Source organism: Poecilia mexicana, unplaced genomic scaffold, assembly GCF_051168715.1.
Source record: "Poecilia mexicana isolate PSO_F unplaced genomic scaffold, ASM5116871v1 scaffold_2, whole genome shotgun sequence".
NCBI classification, from domain to species: domain Eukaryota; kingdom Metazoa; phylum Chordata; class Actinopteri; order Cyprinodontiformes; family Poeciliidae; genus Poecilia; species Poecilia mexicana.
In genome coordinates, this window is record NW_028263371.1 from 34444798 (window position 1) to 34465381 (window position 20584).

At 37.4% G+C, this 20584-nt stretch overlaps 2 protein-coding genes across 2 annotated transcripts in view; one reads left to right on the forward strand and one right to left on the reverse strand.

Annotated features, from left to right (window-relative positions):
- Nucleotides 1–2776, forward strand: part of urp2 (urotensin II-related peptide) — a 29448-nt gene extending 26672 nt beyond the window's left edge. The window contains exon 5 of the mRNA XM_015010214.2: nucleotides 2745–2776. Coding sequence (XP_014865700.1) covers nucleotides 2745–2776 — 32 coding nt within the window. The remainder of the gene's footprint in view (nucleotides 1–2744) is intronic.
- A 1761-nt stretch (nucleotides 2777–4537) lies between these two features.
- On the reverse strand, nucleotides 4538–19693 carry LOC106931850 (uncharacterized). Its single transcript, XM_015010211.2, has 6 exons — nucleotides 17486–19693; nucleotides 8286–8395; nucleotides 7992–8117; nucleotides 7482–7588; nucleotides 5953–6134; nucleotides 4538–5873 (listed from the first exon to the last, which is right to left on the reverse strand). The coding sequence occupies exons 1-6, from the start codon at nucleotides 19691–19693 to the stop codon at nucleotides 5712–5714; spliced, it is 2895 nt and encodes a 964-aa protein (XP_014865697.2). The 3' UTR covers nucleotides 4538–5711.
- Between the last annotated feature and the right edge of the window lie 891 nt (nucleotides 19694–20584).

Below are 20584 nucleotides of genomic sequence, written 5' to 3' on the forward strand. Positions count from 1 at the left end.
TAAAATGGGAGATTAGAGTGAAATTGCTCAACACTAATACTCCCCTCACTAAGACTGTCTGAAAATGCTAAGTTACATATATTTAGCAATATATTGTTATTGGTATATTTACGTATTTAAACACACTTGTAATTTTTCTGGGTTTTTTTTTCTGTGCTCTGGTGGCCAAGCAGTGACATTTCGTTGCCAATTTCACTATTATGTCTTTGTGCATCAACAATTAAATAAGTCTAAGTCTAGAAGCAAAATACAATATTTTCAAATATGTCTGCACCTTTAAGTCAAATCTAACATAGCACAGCTACCCCACCATGCTACAATGTAATTCTATATTTTTTTAGTTTTGATTTGTTCTTTTTGTAGGCTTTTGCTCAAAATTTATTTGGTGAGTCATTGCATGTTTGGGCAAATATTTGCTGTGGTTTTGAATTTTGTGTAGCTGAAGGGTTTTGCTCAAATTATTTTATATTTGGACAGTTGTTATGATGCATAACCATGGCAACAATGTGTTGGTTTTACAACTAGGAGCAGCTAAATTCAACATCTCAAAATCTCAAATAAAACATTAACTATGATCCCAAATAACACAACAGTTATTATAGCAGCTTCAATGGCTGCAAAGAAGGGCCAGTAGCCAGAGATAGAAGGAGGAAGTTCAATTGATCTCTTCCTTCTGTCATAATGGGTCATATCCCCGTCGTTCTCCTCAACTTTTTAACCATACGGTCAGACAGATATTTAAACAGGAGCAGCAAAAGCAAATGAGATGGATTAAACAATATTTGCTAACAACTGGTGGTGACATCCAGCACATGTTGTGGAATATATTTCCCTGCTGTCTTGAAATTGAGCTGTCATAATTGACAGTCATAAAACTGTCATACAGCAACAATTTTTAGCTGGAGGCCTCTTCAGATTTTTTTTTTTTTGAGACTCACTGCTATCAGAGAGCATTCCTGCTCAGAGCATAATCATCTGACTCTTTGAAGATACTTGGATGATATTGTCATGATGTAGCGGTGTGTGGTGGGGAGAATGAACTCAGAGGAACCAGTTGAAAGATGATGATGAATTTAATAAAGATGCTCAAACAGTTCAGGTCAGGCAGCACAGCAGAAATGTTAGCTCACAGCTAATTACCAGTAGCAACTGAAAACATTGAAGACTGAATACAAGAACAAACCAACACAGGACTTAACAGTTCGACTGTGATGGCCCGCAGACAAACGACAAATGACTTACGACGGACAACGGACGTAACATTGATGAGGACCCGACAAAGGACAGAGACAACAGGTGGGGTTAAATACACAAGGAGGGTAATCAGGGAACTAGACACAGCTGGGAGCAATCAACAGGGAAGACAGGACAGGAACAGGACTAAACACAGAAAACCTCAAAAATTACTACACAGAAAACACAGAACACAACAGATATGAGTTACAACAACATATCATTCTATGCTGAGATAAAATAAATGTTTTAAATTGATTTAAACTGACCTGAATTGAAACAGCTATAGAGTAGAATATACTTTATTGATCCCCAAGGGGAAATTGTTTATTGACAAGCTACTTTATCCAAGGTGTTGAATATTAATAATACAAATATAACCATGAGATGAAAGCGTGATTTAAGTTGTTCAATGAGACTGAATATAAATAAATTAAGATTGCTGTAAATGAATATTTTAGTAATCGAGTATTCTATTGATTATGCTTACTGATTATAACTTCTTAACTGATTACTTGACTAATTGAGTAATCAGATAAAATAAAATATTGGTAAATCTAAAATAACAGCTCTGTTACTATAGTATGTCAGCATCAGTCCAATTTTTCACATTTGAGTTTCTCTAACAATTAACCTGTAACAATAATAGCTCACTTTCTAAGTTAACCTGAATGAAAGTTATATAAAAAATTACAATTATATTCAATTTAATAATAAAGAGGCAGGCTCACAAATACACTTATAAAAAATTCCTATACTCCAGTTTTTGTTGTATTCATCTTCAGTCTATTTAATAGATGAACTCTCACCTTTCCCAGCCATTCATAGCTTTTGTGCTCAGGTTAGCGACGGGATTTCACACCTTCGCTCATCACACACAGAAACTCATCTACCAGCTGTGTGCCGCCACGATGCCTCCGCCACACATTTGTTGAGACCGGGATGATATGAAATTTATTTTCCGGTTCGTCCGTAAAGCTACATTTAGTTAATAATCTGTAGCGCAGTCGCCCACAGTGTTCAGTCTATCCACTGACCTGTACAAGCTGCGCTCTTTCTCGCCACCAGGCAGCAGCTCTGGGAGAAGAAAGCCTGCCGTATCCAGGCATCGCGCCAGTCATTTTAAGGATACTTATTGGTCCCCGAAAACATGTTGCTAACACTTGGCTTTCCTCAACAACTCATAGGTGGAAGTGAGAGCGCTGCACAATGCAAATAATGACCCGGCCAGTACACGGTGCTAAATAATAAAACATAATTTAACAAGGCTTCAAGGCGAATAAATTTTCTTCGAGGATTTTTAATAATCAAGATACTCGAATCATTTGAGAAATAATTACAGTACTAAATTAATTAATTAATTAACAAGCATGTATATGAAAATATGTTAATCAATAAATGAGTGCAGAGAAAATTTGATTTAAGATACCCAGACTTGAGCATTGTAAAGTCTAATGGTTACAGGCAGAAATGTTGGTCACAGTCTAACCTATCTTGTCTTCTGTTCACAGTGTGTTTCTGGAAGTACTGTTCCCAGAACTGAAGTCTCCCAGTGAACACTGGTGACCACTCCCCACTAGTCACCTATGTCTGATCTTCCTATCGGTGATATCTTCTCAACTAATCATCAACTCAGCCATCTATCCCAACAGAGCCAACCACAAACAGTTCTCTTTTCTTGTTCTGTTCCTGTTTCATTATCAAGATCTTTGAATGGGCAGTGTAAGGTTAAACTGGTTATTTTACAGTAAAGAAATGGTTACATAGAGGTTATCAATAGTGCAAACAGAATACCTGCTACAACAATAAGTTGACTGCATTTGAAATTGTGAATGTATCCTTTCCTCTGCTGTGTCTTTTCTCTGACTTGTGCTAGGAGACTGTTGCCGGGCTTCAGAAAGCACCATGTCTACCCTCAGGCTGGCGCCAGCCTTGACTTGGCCCTTTTCATTTACTCATTTATTAACAAGACTGACCAATCAAAAACAGACGATGTGTGCTTGTGGTCTGGGCACATGAACAGATAGCTTTGTAAACCACATTCTGTTAAAGGATGGGCATACGTCAGTTTTGTGTTTGTGCCATGTTTAAAGTAAAATTCATCTGTTGCATGACAAACAGCAGCCATGGTGACGAAGTATGAAAAATGCCATCAGCTTTCTGTAGTTTCACCGTCAGTTTGATTCAAAGTTTCATGCTTATTAAAACTGATGTTGCTGTATAAAAAGTTGCCCTTTTGGAGTATTTTGTAGAGTTTAAATCCAAAAGTTTGATTTGCAAACTGGAACAAAATAAAACACATTCAGTGATGCCCGTTCAGAACTTTGTTCTTTTCCTTTCCTGCATGTTCAGGATATCCCATTGGATCAAACAAGCATACAATTCACACTGCAACGGAAAGAGTTTTTATTGTAAACGCTGAAAAACATTGCAAGATTTGACTGTAATTCCACCGTCCAGTTGTAAACAAAGCTGACTCTAGTTGCATTTTAGACAAAATATAAAAGTATGACAGAGTTTTCCTTTTTCCTGATTGGTCAACAGTTTTATAGTTGAATAAATGGACATAAAATGCTTTTAAATCAGTTTCTCAAACTGTTTTGGACATTTTTGTAGTTTGATAACAGTAATACGATTATTCCCAAGTTCATTAAAGATGTCAAGAACAAAAGACTTGTCTATCGAACCTTACATGTTGGAGCCAGAACAGGAGAATGAAGAAAATGAGACCATAGGACCACACATTAATGAGAATGCATCACAATGTGTTATTACTGTATTTACATGATGCAGTGTGGTAAACTGCATCAAGTCTTTTGGAAAATCCCTCTTGATACTGATGGAGGTTGATGAAGCACTGGTCAATAAGGTCTCCACAACAGACTTTCTACACTAATGTGGGTACATTCCAGAGTTTGACCAGACACTTCAAAGAGGCTCTGGTACCTGGGGGTGATGTCAGGATTCGTGTGGGGGAATGTACCAGAGAACCAAACATTTTGACTTGTCCTCTCTGTTCTTGACAATACTCAAGACATAAAGTTAACCTGGTGGTTTAGGTGGGGTGAGGACAAGGTAGGAGCAGAAACTGGGAAAGAGGCAAATTGACTGAGCCCTCTGCTGGACATCAAAAGTATTTAGGACAAAATGAATATTAGTAACAAATGCTACACTTGTCATATGTTTAATTGACTTATATAAAGAGAGTTTTAATAACTTAAGCTTTAACTGCAGCAATAGATTGGACACATTTCAGATTGTACTTTTGTCATAAAAAATTAAAAAATAAATTCAGGAAGAATAATTCTAGGTGGAATTATTTTTATTGCTGATGTCATTTTTTTATATAGAGGCATATCATATAAAGACGCTTGTATTCCTCTTTAATTTCTACTGAATTTTCCATTTTCATTTGGCTACAAGCATGTTTGTGGCTTTATTTTAGCTATCATGCAGAAACAGTCACTTTTATCAAATAAATTGTGTACAAAATATATTTTATTTAACACTTAACAGTGTTCTGATAAGAGCTAACTCGGGCTTAAGAGAAATTCACAATGTTGAAACTACTAGTGAGTGGGAAGGGATTTTTATTTGCATTTCTACACCAAATCTATAAATACTCAAGTCTCCCAATTCCCAAAAATGCCCAAAGCTCCCTATTTTAATATTTCAAACACCAAATATATCTTAATACACCTTAAAATTAAGCACAGTGAACTCTACCTTAGCACTACTGCAAAGATAAAGTCTCTCTTAATGGTACAGCTAATCAGCAGCAAAGAAAATGAACTGAACTCCTGGATGGGTTGCTTTGCAAACACAAGCCAATAGTCAAGACGCATTTCAACCGACCAACCTGCATTTTCTTTAAAACATTTTACAAAACAAAACACTTAAATATATGTTCCATGAAAAAATCTGACAACAGATCAATCTATGAGTATACTGAACTAATAATAGGTGGGCTCCACTGTACTCACAGTCATAAGAAATAAGAAACTGTGAAGAAAAACATAAGGACACCAGATGTTTAAAGACCAAGGCCTTGACTTGTGATTACAGTATAACGTGTTTCATTTCATTGTTTGTGATGTTCATTTTTTGTTGTAAGTTATATATGCAGTGATTTTACTGTAAATGTGGCTCTGCCATCATGTGAGAATAAAGAAACATCACTTGAAAAATGTTCTCAAACATGCATCCCAACCGGTGAGTGCACAAAGACCAAATCATACCAAATATTTTTTTAGTAAGTCTCTGTCTGTCTATAAAAACTAAAAATTCACATTGGATCTTGTTTGGTTATAATCTGACTTTCCTCCACCTCATCTTGACCCTAAACAGTCGAACTAGCTCATTGCAGAACTTGCATTTGAAGTTTTCCACGTTCTCTTTTCCTTCTAGTAGGAAAAAACTTTTGATTTCTTTTAATTGGGCAGTTTATTTCTCCAAACCAACATCTCCTTTTCCCACTTCTATTTAATTAGTTTTGCAACGTCCAGGTAGGCAAACTCAGTCTCTCGTTCTGCAGGGCAAGTGCTGGTGAACTCTTTCCTTAAGTAGGCACAGGTCAAATATCTCCACACACCAGTCATTTCTGCAGGGATGTCAAGTCCACGGTATTTCTTCACTACAACCTGATGAAGAAACCAGAGAATATTGAGCATAACAGGTCACACAATCTCCAGTGAAGAGATTGAACTTTAATGACCAAACCTTTAGAATATGTAGCTTAGGTAGAAGGTTACAGTCTGCAAGGGTGAGTTCAGGCCCATCCAGGAAGCTTCTGGTGGACTCAGGCAGGTCTCCAACTGCATCTGCATCAATCTCCTCAGATAGGGGCGTCCTCAGGAAGTCATCAAGACGACGGAGAGACTTTAGCAAGGCTTTCTCTAAGGCTTTCATTACAGGGGGAGAGAAAGAAAAAGTCTGAAGCATAAAAATAGATCAAGTAGATTTTTTTTTCATTCATACATTGTCTTCATTTTGCAAACTGGAAGCAAAAGCAAAAACAACAACTTCCTTTCAACATTTAAAGCTGCAGTACATAACTGATAAAAAAAATATAGTTTACACATTTGTTGACACTGTCACTATTCTGTGACAGATAATGAGAAAAACTGAGCTCCTCTGCCTTCTCCAAGTGCTCACAGTGCTAACTATAAATAACCAGGAGGAGGGTCTTAGCGCTGTCAATCAAAATCTTATTTGGCACTGATCATCTCTCCCTGCCTCCCCTGCTAGCTGCAGTGCTATCTGATACACTGGCTAGTTTGTAAAGGGTTCAAGTCAAAGTTGACAGCGTTTCAACTAAAGTACCGTAGGGTTAGAGTCCCAGTTAAATGGTGTTTTAACTAAAGTTCTAAAGGGTTAGAAAAGGGGTGCGGGTTTTAATGTCTTTTAATTTTTATTTAATTTATTTATTTTCATTTTTTTATTTATTTATTTTTTTATTCAATATCACATGACTCTGTGTTTTTGTTTTTAATTATGCAAAGCACTTTGAAATGCCTTGCTGTTGAAATGTGCTATACAAATAAAATTTTATTTGATTTGATTTGCTCTAGTATGGGCATCAATGACAGCTAAATACGGAGCTAAAATCACACATATGGAGATTTTAGACGATGCACTGCTTTTTGCTGATGTGTCATTAAATCTCAATCAAATAAAAATGAAGATCTTGTTCATAAGAGATAAAAAGGGTTAGAAATTTATACAGCAAGCAATTACTAAGACGGCATCAGGTAAGATTCTCCTGATCAAAATTAGGAGGTGAAATGCCATTATGGCCATCACAAGAGTATGTTCACTGAAAATGTTCATAGTCACAGGTAATTCTTCTGCTGGGAATTGTATTCTGCTGTGCTAAAAATATTACTAAAATAATATGAACCTTTATAATTCCTGCACTGTATTAGTGTAATAATCATCACAACTTTAACTTTAAAGAACACCTTACAAATGATGTTAATTGGTAATAACAAAACCTGAAAGTCTGAGAAAATGAACAATAGCATCAAAAACAATAGTTCATTCCCACACCAAATCAAGATCTTACTTATCTTTTGGCTTTTACTAAGCCAAAAGACTGCACCACTACATCTGTACCACATGAGGGTGCTGTTTAGCACCCTCATGTGGTACCTCTGTGCTTAGAGTGGTTACTCTAAGCACAGATGCAGAGGATGAGACCAACGGTAAAACAAGAGTTTCTTGTCCAAACCATATAATTTCTGTCTTACCATCATGTGTGTCTCTTCTTGGGTTTTTGATATAGGCAGAAAACTTGGCAAAGATGTCAATTCCTGCTGTGTTGGCTTCAGGATGTTTGGGAGCCAGTCTGGGGTACCTGTATTTTCAAGAAACAAAAATGAGCTGAATAAGCTGTGTGCCAATATATTTTGGCAGCATAAGTAGTGAGCTAAGTGGGCATAAATGTAGCCTGTGCATGTTTTAGCACTTCTCACCTTGTGAAGCCAATTTTTCCAATAAATACTATGTTGTGAGGACCCAATGCTCCATAACCCAAGGACTGGGCCCCATACAAAGAAGTGTTGTTTTTGGGTTAAGGGTTAGCTTTAGGAGTAAGGTATGAATTGAGTTTAGGTTAGGTGTAGAGTTAGATATGCAGTGGTAGTGGTTAGGTTTAGGGTACTGGTCAGGGTTTGGCTACAGAAACAAAAGGAAGTCAATGCACAGTCCTTGTGATGACAGACTTATATGTGTGTGTGCATGTGTGTGTGTGGGTATACCGTGGTGGAGTCAGTTTCTCCTCCAGGAACTCCTCTATCTTGTTAACATCAACCTTGACCTCACCATCAAATGTCATGAAAGGAGGATTGATCCCTGGAGCGAGGTCCTGTAGGTTTGCTGGCTTTCTGAAGGTACACATTAAACATGAACAATAGTGTAAAAATGCAAGAACAACTTTTTACACATGCATGTTCTTTCAAAGGATTATTCTTCACATCTGCCATAAAGAAATTAAGAAAACAAACTTTAAATGCTTACACTATCAATGTGAAAAGATGACGACAAGAAGTTACCTCTTAACATCCACTGTGGTGACAGTAAAGATGACTCCTTTCAGCAGTAAGATCATGAAGATTCTCTGAGAAAAAGGACAGTTTCCAATGCTCTCTCCATCACTTCCTGCCTAAACACATGCATACAAAAATACGTTCATTTTTTACATATTCTTCATAATAAGAAGGCACCAGCCCCCTGGGATCCTGTAGAGACAATTGGGTATAGGATTATTATGCCTAATGGCAATTAATCAGCAGGGTAATATGTCTCACAGCTGGATGAACTTAAATTTAAGGACTTCCTGAAGTTGGTTATGTTAGACTGCCCCAAGGCAAAAACTGTGTGTTAGAAAGGGTGAACAAAGGAATGTAGAGTGAGGTGGCAAACAAGTGGGTTAGGGTTTTACATTTTGCTTGAAGACTTTTTAGCCTTTTGCATTTTTTCTACATCCCCCAAATTCATCCCAGGCATACCCGGGGAATGTCCGTCCATTGTCCAGCATGCCCAGTGGCCAGTTCTGCTTTGAATCTGGATGTTGTGTGATTGACTCAGACCTGGATGCCCAGAGACACATAAAGCCAATGACAAAGTTGGCCTTTTTATCACCTGAAGTACATTTCCAGAATTAAAAGATTAATGTTCCAACAAGATCTTGAGAAACTTTTATATTTAGTCGGTTTGATTATTGCAACAGTGTCGTCACCAGGCAGCATAAAAAGTCAATTAGATAACTGTTGTGGATTCAGAGCTCTGCTGCTTGTGTTGTAACTAAAACTAGGAAAATAAGAGCGTATCACTCCAATGTGTTTACACTGGCTCCCTCTGGCTAGGCTTTACAATACTTGTTAGGAAATAAAGCACTGAATGGCTTAGCACCAAAATACATTAAGGATCTGTTACTGTATCAACCATCCAGACCACTGAGGATTTCTAATTCAAGTTTACCCTCATTGCTTGAATCAGATCCAAACATGGAGAAGCAGCATTCAATTTTTATATTCCTCTAATTTAGATCAAGATTCCAGCAAACTGCAAATACACTGAAACACTCAGTTTCTTCAAGTCAATGCTAAAACCCCATTTATTATTATTATTATTATTATTAATTACAACTGGGAGATTATTAATTATAGCATGTAATTCAACTTTTCATTGTTTTGACATTAGTCTTGTTTTATGTTTTCATCATTGAATTATCCTGGTGCTGAAATGTGCAATACAAATAAATATAATAAATCATTTTATTTTGAAATAGACAGGAAAGGCTTGTCCACTATATATATATATATATATATATACTGCTCAAAAAATAAAGGGAACATTTCACTTTAATTTTGTGTGTGCCTCCATTGGTTAATAAATTTGATTTCCATTGATGATTTTTGTGTGATTTTGTTGTCAGCACATTCAACTTTGTACAGAACAAAGTATTCAATGAGAATATTTCATTCATTCAGATCTAGGATGTGTTATTTGAGTGTTCCCTTTATTTTTTTGAGCAGTGTGCAGTATATATATATATATATATATATATATATATATATATATATATATATATATATATATATATATATATATATATATATATATATATATATCCAACAATGTATGACAGACAGCCAGACATAGCTGACGTTCACTTCTGAAAGAGAAACATGAAACAGATCACGGCCTATGAGGATATAGAGCTACCAGTATTCCAACACAGAAACTATCATCAGCAAGATATTGAAACTGACATTGATCCTGATAACAACTTCTATAATGTCAGCAATGATAGTTGTCACTATTACAGCGATGATCAGTTCAACAACAGCATTAAAACAGAACAAAAGCTGTCAATAATTCACTTTAATAGCAGAAGCCTTTATGCAAATTTTGACAGCATCAAACAATACCTCCAACAACTTTCACAGACCTTCAATGTTATTGCCTTATCAGAAACTTGGCTCAATAGTGATAAGGGCATAGATTTTGAAATAAATGGTTATGAAATGGTTTGTAAGAACAGAGAAAACAAAAATGGAGGGGGAGTAGCTTTATATGTTGACAAGAAGATTAATTATAAGTTGATCGAAACAATGTCAACTGTGATGGACAACATGTTTGAATGTGTGACTATAGAAATACTCGTGGAAAAAAGGAAAAATGTCTTAGTGAGTTGCATTTATAGAGCCCCTGGATCAAACATTGAAGTACTCAACAACTGGATAGAAGAAAAATTTATAACAATTAATCAAAAAATAACATTTTTCTGTGGGGATTTCAATATTGACCTTCTCAATCCAAATAAACATAGAATGACTGAAGAATTTATTAACACCATGTTCAGTTTAAGCCTGTATCCTAAAATCACCAGGCCCAGTCGCATTACATCGCACTGCGCTACCTTAATTGATAATATTTTTACAAATGTGCTGGAAAATAATTTAACTAGTGGAATATTAATGAATGACATAACTGATCACTTACCAGTGTTCATAGTCTACGACTGTAAGTGCAAAACAGACGATCAAAAAATAGAGACGCATTACAGACGGGTTACGTCTGAAGAGACACTAAAAGCTCTACAAGCTGAGTTGTTGGCCTACGATTGGAGATTAATATATAAAATGAATGATGTGAATTTAGCATATGAAGAATTTTTAAAAACATTTAAAATATTATATAACAAGCACTGCCCAATCAAACAATATAACAGGAAAAGCAATCAAAAAAATGAACAGTGGATCACAAAAGGAATACAAAAGGCATGTAAAAAGAAAAACAAACTTTATAGAGAATTTCTAAAACATAGAACGTCTGAATCAGAAAACAAATATAAGAAATATAAAAATAAGTTAACTAATATTATAAAAACATGTAAAAAGGACTATTATCATAAATTACTGGATAGGAATAAAAACAACATTAAGGAAACATGGAATATTTTAAATAGAGTTATTAGAAAATCTAACAATAACAACTATCCAGACTATTTTATAGATAATGAACAGAATATTACTGATTTGAAAAGTGTCGTCAATAATTTCAATAGATTTTTTGTTAATATAGGACCTCAATTAGCAGAAAAAATACCGACTACAAAAACTGCAACTCAGCAATATCTAATTGAGAATAATCCCAGCTCCTTATATCTCAACCCTGTACTAGAAGAAGAAATCATAAACATTGTGAATAACTGTAAAAATAAGACTTCCACTGACTGTGATGATCTGGACATGAAAACTATTAAAATAGTAATTAAAGGAATCTCTAAACCACTAACTTATATTTGCAATTTATCATTTCAAACAGGATCATTTCCCAACAAAATGAAAATAGCTAAGGTCAAACCAATGTATAAAACTGGCAACAAACACCTCTTCACTAACTACAGGCCTGTCTCTCTTCTCCCACAATTTTCTAAAATCCTGGAAAAACTCTTTAAGAAAAGACTGGAACAATTCATAGAAAAACATTCGCTACTTATTAGCAGTCAATATGGATTCAGAGCAAACCGGTCAACATCGCTGGCCGTAACTGACTTAATAGAAGAAATAACCAACGCAACAGATAGTAAGAAACTGGCAGTAGGGATATTTATAGATCTAAAGAAAGCTTTTGATACAATAAATCATGAAATCTTACTTAAAAAATTAGAACGCTATGGAATTAGGGGAGTAGTTTCTGACTGGATGAGGAGTTATTTAAAGAGCCGGAAACAATTTGTGAAATTGGGAGATGTGGAATCTGATTGGCAGGAGACTGTCTGTGGAGTACCACAAGGATCAGTATTGGGACCAATTTTATTTAATCTTTATATAAATGATATCAGTAAAGTGTCCAATGTATTAAAATTTATCTTATTCGCTGATGACACAAATATTCTAGCCTCTGGCGACAATTTAGAGCATCTTCTCTCAACAGTCACTTCAGAGATTAGTAAGTTAAAGATATGGTTTGACCATAACAAATTATCCCTAAATTTGGACAAGACGAAAATCATGGTCTTTGGGAACTGTTACAAAAATACTGAAATCCAAGTTCAAATAGAGGACGTAACTCTACAAAGGGTTTTTGCTAATAAGTTCCTCGGTCTAATAATAGATGACAAAATCAGTTGGAAACCTCATATTAAACATTTACAGAGTAAACTCAGTAGAAGTATATCCATATTGGCTAGAGCTAGACGTGTATTGAATGCTAAATCACTTCATATTCTATATAACTCTCTGATTTTACCATATCTATCATATTGCTGTGAAGTGTGGGGAGTTAATTACAAGAGCTCTTTACATCCGGTAACCGTCCTACAGAAACGAGCCATTAGAATCATCCATAATGTTGGTTATTATGAGCATACAAACCCACTCTTCATAAAATCCAGAATTCTCAAATTTGACGAGCTTGTAGAATTTAAAATGGCTCAGTTTATGTTCAAAGTATCTAAAAAGTTGTTACCTGAGCACATACAGAGCACGTTTTCTGAAAGAGAAGGGGGGTATAACTTAAGGGGTCACTCAAACTTCAAGATCCGCAATTTTAGAACAACAAGAAAAAGCTTCTGTATTTCAATTAAAGGTGTAAAGTTATGGAACAAGTTACATGAAGATTTAAAACAAAGCAATAGTTTAACACAATTCAAAAGAAAGTACAAAGAGGTAATTTTCAATAGATACACATATGGGTGACAGAAAGCAATAAGGTGTGTATTGCAGATAACTTGGTGTAAGGGTTTAGAAAGACAAACCAGCATAAAATGGGAAAATGTATAGGTAAATATTAGTAACTGTTACTTCTGACTGCCACTTTGATTTTGATTTTTTTAATGACAGTAGGACTCTAAAGTTTCAAGTGTTTAGGGGGTAGGAGTTTATAAGTTCTCACTTCTTCCTACCCCATTTTGAGCATGATATGTTAACTGAAACAAAAAAATCTGTATTTTCTCTTCTTTCTTATGCACTTCTTGTTACTGTGCACTATTTTATTTTTATATTTGTATCATGTTCGAATAAAATTTCATTTCATTTCATTTCATATATATATACTGTCCATATGGACAGGAGAGTTGTGCTTCTGCTGCAACAGGCTACTAGACTGTCTGATATCTCCAAAAATTGTCCAATAGATGTGAAGTGGATCTTATCCCTTGATCTTATCGGTCTCAGCAAAAGTCTAAAAATCAACCACTGTCCTGTTTTGCTCTGTTGTGAGACAGTTCTGACTAATGAACTGGCCCACTAGGTCTTGTCTGCATGTTTGCACTTAACAATCGTCGCTTAAACGATTGGCCAAAAAATGCAATCAGTGCTCCCCTAGTAAAAAGAGCCTGAAGTAGGCTCTGAGGTCTTATACATTCAACATGAGTACAGTAGAATTGAGTATTTGTGGTTAGCAGTTCTCCTTAGCATCAAATAGCAGGTTAATCAGCTTAAAGAGTGAGAATGAGGAGATTAACCTGCTGTTGGGAGCAGAATAACACAAGTACACTGCAAAGCCATAGGTTTTTATCTCAGAAATAAAAAAAGACAACCCTGATGTTATCACTAGATGAGACAATTTTGAATCAGAACTTATCATTGATGATTTGACCTGTACACACAACCAACACAGTGAAATCCAGTCCACAAACTCATTCCATAACATTTTCATCTACCTACAGTCAATGTTCCAGAGCTCCTAATAAAAGAGGCTATTGTTTGAATGTGGGGTCTCGTGGTGTGTAAGCTTGTTGTGCAAATATTTGAGGCATGGTTCAAAATGCCCTTTATTGTGGAGTTGGACCATCGCTAATTCCCTCTGTAATTCATGCCCTTGTTCCAGGACTTCTGGTCTATGGAAGAGCAGAATGAGCTGCTTTGTGGTGATGAGGAAAACTCTAAACTCTCCATCATTATAGAATAACTAAGTCTTTGTACAGAATGTGCTATTCTGTCCCTTACCACTAGGATTGCATGCCAAAGTAAAGCAAGCTATCTTGTCTGTTGGATTAGAACAGCACTGGTCTAATAGGATAAAGAAAGCAGTCTGTCAAACACACATACTGTACATGGGCCACAAATCCTATAAGTGTGTGTTCTTACAAAAATGCTAACTGGTGTTGGAGCTAAATTCCTCAGTTTGTATTACTAGATCTTTTGATATCTCTTGCTTAAAGTGTTTGTCTCAGATTTGTGGTTGGAGATAAAATAAGTCTCCCTATACTTTGAATTGCAAATAGCTTGATTGCATTCTTTAAATTTAATTAGGTTCCAGGAAGAGCTTTATGACATGCTTGTCTACATTCAAGATGGCAGTCAAAGATGTTGTGATGCTATCGATAGATAACCACAGAAAGCCATAACTTCTGATAGTGGTAGGCTCCAACCAGAACTACTAGTTTAAGAAAAGTACTTTCAATTCTTCAGCCTACCAAGCTCTGAAAGTATTTCAGTTCACCATTCAGTCTGCTGCTTTGCATGAGTATTCATGTCCAAATGACTGTTTAGCATTCTGCCATGTTCTAATCCAAAAGTATAGTAGACCCTCATCTATTGTGATTCAGCAGTCATGGATTCATAGCTCTATGTAGCTCCAAATTATTCGCAGAAAATCAACCTATTCACCTAAAGTAAATGGAAGCTGGAATGCATAGGTGGGATGCTGGTTGACATGTCATTGACTGATGTTTGCAAAGCAGCAAATCCAGGAACATCATTGATTTTCTTGTCATTGATTAGTTGTATCTCCATGAGTGGGGAAAGAGAACGCTGTAAATGCTAGCTTCTGCAATAACACAGTGCATTATAATACATATTAATGGTGTCTGAACTGTAACAACAGTTATTAGTGTTTTTAGAAGGGATCTCAAATATTTGCACATTTTAGCCACAATTCCTTTACTGGGTTGTGGCAGTTGCAAATGTTGGTGTAGATTCTTAGTCATCTAGGATTTGACAATCCTAAATACTTAAGTAGAGCACCTAACTTGCTTTTATTTCTTGAAAATGAATACCAAAATGTGAGCTGATTTGTCTCAAAGTGTGATTAACTGTAAAAGCACCTGAGACAAGTCAGGGATGCAGAGTAGATGTTAGAAAGATAAAGTTGGAAGGCACTTCCTCAGTTTTAATTTAGTTTTTCATATTGAAGATAGATGGCTAATTTAATTCCTTTCTACAGTTTTCTACATTGCTGCTTTTTAAAGAGTGTCCCTCATCTTTGAAATGTAGATGAGATGTAGACCTTGAACCAATGAGCTGGCTCTTCTGTGTTTGGCATTGCTTTTGTAAAACTATTTTGTTTCTCAAACAAAATTGCAAATGCAATCGCTGACCTGGACTGCATATACCAATCTGCTGAGCTTAGGGTCTCTGTTTAGTGTCATGTCTGAAAGTGTTTGGTTTAATATGTACCAGAATATAAGGCTTAATAAGGGTAGAGGGCCTTCTCTGGGTCGGGGAGGAGTTGGGTCCTCCCCAAGTGGAGAAGTTTAAGTATCTCAGGATCTTGTTCACCAATGAGGGTAAAATGGAGCAGGAGATCGACAGGCGGATTGGTGCAGCGTCTGTACCGGTCCGTCGTGGTGAAGAGAGAGCTGAGTCAAAAAGCGAAGCTCTCGATTTACCGGTCGATCTACGTTCCCACCCTCATCTATGGTCATGAGCTTTGGGTCATGACCGAAAGAACGAGGTCACAGATACAAGCGGCCGAAATGGGTTTCCTCCTCAGGGTGAGAGGGGAACCCTCACCCTGGGCTCTCCCTTAGAGATAAGGTGAGAAGCTCGGTCATCCTGGAGGGACTCAGAGTAGAGCCACTGCCCTCCACGTCTAGAGGAACCAGTTGAGGTGGCTCAGGCATCTGGTCAGGATGCCTCCTGGACACCTCCCTGGTGAGGTGTTCCAGGCACATCCCTCTGGGAGGAGGCCCCGGGGAAGACCCAGGACACAGTGGAGGGACTATGTCTCTCAGCTGGCCTGGGAACGCCTTGGGATTCCCCCGAGGAGCTGGAAGAAGTGGCTGGGGAGAGGGAAGTCTGGGCCTCCCTTCTTAGGCAGCTACCCCTGCAACCCGACCCCGGATAAGCAGAAGAAAATGCATGGATGGATGGATGGATGGATGGATGGATGGATGGATGGATGGATGGATGGATGGATGGATGGATGGATGGATGGATGGATGGATGGATGACAAAAACCTTCTTTGTTTCTGGGATACTTCACTGTCTTTCCCTTTACTGGATTGAGTTTAGTGTTTTCTTGAAATCCTGGATAACTTAGCAAAGGCCCAGTGAGATGAAAGTACTTTCTAAGAAGTACTTTCCAGATGATTTTGTGTGCCTTGTCCTTAACTTTCATCACTGTAAGGACTGGTTTTTGTTCCGGTGAGTGACGAGATTAAAAACTTTAAATACTTGTCCATGTGTGCAGGATTTCAAGTCCAAGATCAGAACTGCAGAAGCATTTTGTTTTGTTCTGTTTCTGCAGAGGAAGTCCAATTGCGTTCTACTCAAGCACTTACAAAAGGACTTACAAAAAGTAAGTATGTAATCAGCCCTTTTAAGGCAATATTTTAAAGGAACTTCAGCCTTATTGCTGCTGTATTACCTCTGGTAGTGGTATTGAATGAAGCTCCAGCCAGAAATATCAGTTTTGAAACAGTAATTTTAAACTTCAGCCTACAAAGTCACTGTAGATTTTCTCATTTGAAAAACTTAATTTTCATTCTATAAAGGACAATACAATTCATTGATCTTACCTTCTGTGGTTTAGGCTTAGTTTGGTATTCAATATAGCATCAACTTAACAATATAGATATGTACAACTCTACAAAATATTAAGAGACCACTACACTGAACTCTATTGAAAGCCTCATGGTTAACCCACCATATTGATTTCTGAACTCTTTCTGAGTTAAAATTTTACTATTGTTGTTTCTAAATGAATATTAACTTGTTTTATTTGCATTATTTGAAGTCTGAAAGCACTGCATCTTTCTCATTATTTTGACCATTTCTCATGTTCTGCAAATAAATACATTTTTGCTTGGAATTTTGGAGACATGTTTCAGTAGTTCATAGCATAAAAGAATAACGTTCATTTTACTCATATACCTATGAAAAGTAAAATTTGAGAAACCGATCATTTTAAGAGGTCTCTCAATTTTTTCCAGAGCCGTGCATAGGCCCTAAACCAGTTCTGTTGCATATAGAACTAGATTGTATGTGAAGTGCAGTGTGGGAACTCCATTCATTACCTTCACATAGAGAGAGATTTCATGGTTCTGATCTTGAAGTGTTCTGCTGTTTCTTCGTTTAGGATGTACTGGACTTTCCACTTTCCTGTGGAACATCAGCTTGACCTCCTCTCTGTCATCCGGGGTCATCTCCTCCCGCTGTGGTATATATGAATGGCCATCCTCCAGTAGCACTACTCGCTTCTTCTTCACTTGGTCATCTTTTTTTTTGGACTGGGATTCATCTTTGATCACTGACTTTAACTCTTTCATCCAGTCCCCCTTCTTCTGTGAACTTTTCGGCTCTGGCACTTTATGTTTTATCATCCATTCTTGGCTTCTCCTTTCATTTGCCAATATATTTTTTCTAAAAGGCCTCAGTTCTTTTCTCCAGTCCTTCACCTCCTCTCCAATTCCTTCACCTTGTTGGTCTCTTTTAATCCAGTCATCATCTTTTCTCATGGTTGGCAGCAGCTTCGATTTCCCCTGCCCTTCTTTCCAAAGTGGTTGTGGATGTACCCCCACGGTTCCATTCTCTATTGCCTGCTTCAGTTCTTTAACTTCAGAGTCTTTCTTTATGTCTTCTAAAATCTGATAATCCTTTTTCTCTTCTTTTTCTTTCAGCTTCTCTTTCTCCCCCTCTTGTTTTGTGCACTTTTCTTTTTCTTGGATTTGTTTCTTTTTTTCCTCTTTCTTTTCTCCAGCTTGCACTGTCACTTTTTGAAGCTCTTTATCCTGCTGACTCTCACTAGTTGTACCAAAAGGCCATCTTATAAATGGAATGCTTGGGACCTCGGTGGACTCTATAATGTAATCATCTAAAACAGTGACAGGTTCCTCTCCCATTTCAACTTCTCCTTCTATTGCATGTTCTTGTTCAGTCTCTTTCTTATCTTCAGCAAGTTGCCTGAGTTCCTGATTGTCCCCTGGATCTATTTCAGACATTCTGGGATCTTGCAAAAGATGCTCCTGCACTCTGCCTCTTTCAGCTGTTGTGGTTGTATTTTCTTTTAATGAGACTTCAGTTTTTTCATTCATTTCAGATGTGTCCCTCTCCTTATCAAAAATCTTATCTTTGTGTCCATCGACAGACACATCCTGCACATGTGGCTCACCCGGTTCTACATGAACATCTGCTGGCAGGTTTTCAATCTGATGAAACATTTCTTTTTCCATTTCATCTTTCCCCTCAAACACTAAGTCTCCAATAACTTCTTGACATGTCTTTCTTTCATCTTCCTCATCTTCCAAAGTCTCAGCCTGGCCAACTCCGGCCCCCGTTTTCCTTTCTGCAGCCCCGATCTCTGTCAGTGATTGTGGTTCAAAGGTCACAGCGGGCAGTGTTCCTGGTTCTGTCTGTTCACCTGCTTCACTTCTTGTCTTTGACTCCACATCGGAATGCTGATCATTAGAATTAGAAATGGTGTTTGTGTTTTTTCTGTTCTCATTGTTTTTCACCTCATCCTGATGGTTGGTTATTATCTGGTTGTCCTCGGTTTGGTGAAGTGTATTGGCTTCTATGCAGTCATTGCTTTGGCATGGATTACCCTGAGAGTTGATATTTTTCTTTACTGCAGTGAGATGTTGGGCCAAGACTGTCTCTAAATGGTCAGGATATTGGGTCATGTCTTCTGAAGTTTTTCCATCAGAATATTTTCTCCCATGTCCGGACTGCCCCAGGCATACATCAAGACAGGTGACATTGAGTTCTTTTAAACTGGAATCCCGCATATTTGTTTCAGTTGGATCTGTTTCCATACATTCTTCTGCATGGATTTCCTCCCTGAGGACTTCATTGCTGTCTGATATTTGATATTTCTCAGCCTCTGCTAACACAGGAGATGAACTTATGATGGTCTCACATTCTTTGTCTTTTGTCTGTTCATCTAACTTTCCTTGATCTTCATCCCTCACTTCAGTTCCCTCATTTACATGCTCCTCTCCTTCCTTGTTTTGTAGTGAAGCCACTTTACTTCTTCTTGTGTCCTCATTTTCACTTTGCTGTCTTGACTCTTTCACAGTGCCATCAACTTGCTCCTGTCCTGCCACAGTTAACATTAAGACATCTTCACCTACCTCCTCTGCTAGTTCCACCTCTTCAAATTCTCCCATTGCCTCCTCATCCTCTTTACCACTCTGAGTGTCCCGATGTGAACAGATGGCTACTGGGCTGTAGATAACGGCTCTGTTTGACAGATCTGGGTGTTGGCAGGAGCTGAACTGAGCCATGAGAAACTTTTACTGAACGATGGAATTCAATCCAGAGCTAATGCTGCCCAGGATCCCAGGATACGATTGACTCAATTGATTAAATTGCTATTTGTTCGGTGACTTTCAGATGAGTCTTTAAATCCAGAACAAAGCAAAGATGAATATTTACCAAACCTTTATATTCATGGAAGTACAATTTCTTCAAAATCCAGACTCCAAAATTTCAGAAATGAAAAAGTTCAAGCGTATGATATGAATATTATCCACCTGAAGGATCTGTTTGACTTCTTGAGGTGAGGCTCCTGTGCTCCTGCCTGCTAGCAAGTGTTGGATATTAATATGCACAATCTTACTTCCTTCTCTTCCTCTACCTCTCCTCTCTCTTCCTCTCTCTCCCTCTCTGTTCAGAGATTAAAACAAGGCTGATCCCCATATGACCAAAGGCTTTAATCTCTTTGCAATTCAAGGACCAGCACCATTTAAACAACAACAAAAAAACAACTCAGCAGAAACTGCACTAAAACTTTTGCACCTCTTGGGTTTACATTTTGTGCAAACAATCAGGTTAATTAAATTCTAATATTATTGAAAAGTTCATTTCTGCACAGTGGCGTAGTTAGTAGCGCTTGCCTTGGTTCTTGGGTTCGATTCCCAGCCGTGGGTCTTTCTGCATGGAGGTTTAATTTTCTCCCTGTTCATGTGTGGATTCTTGGGTTTCCTGCTTCCTAACAGTCCAAAGACATGACTTTCAGGTTGTTTGGTCTCTCTAAATTCTCCTGAAGTGTGCAAGTGTGTGTGCACGATTGTGTCTGTGTTGGCCTGTGATGGACTGGCGACCTGCCCAGGCTGACCCCGCCTCTCACCTGTTGACCGCTAGAGACAGAAATAGACATGCACTTGACAAACTTG

Coding starts and splice junctions, on each gene's coding strand:
- LOC106931850 (XM_015010211.2), bottom strand. CDS start 19,693: ATGGCTCAGTTCAGCTCCTGCCAACACCCAGATCTGTCAAACAGAGCC. Junction 7,589..7,991: donor GAGAAACTGACTCCACCACG/GTATACCCACAC, acceptor TTGAAAATACAG/GTACCCCAGACTGGCTCCCA. Junction 6,135..7,481: donor AAGAAGAGACACACATGATG/GTAAGACAGAAA, acceptor CTGTAATGAAAG/CCTTAGAGAAAGCCTTGCTA.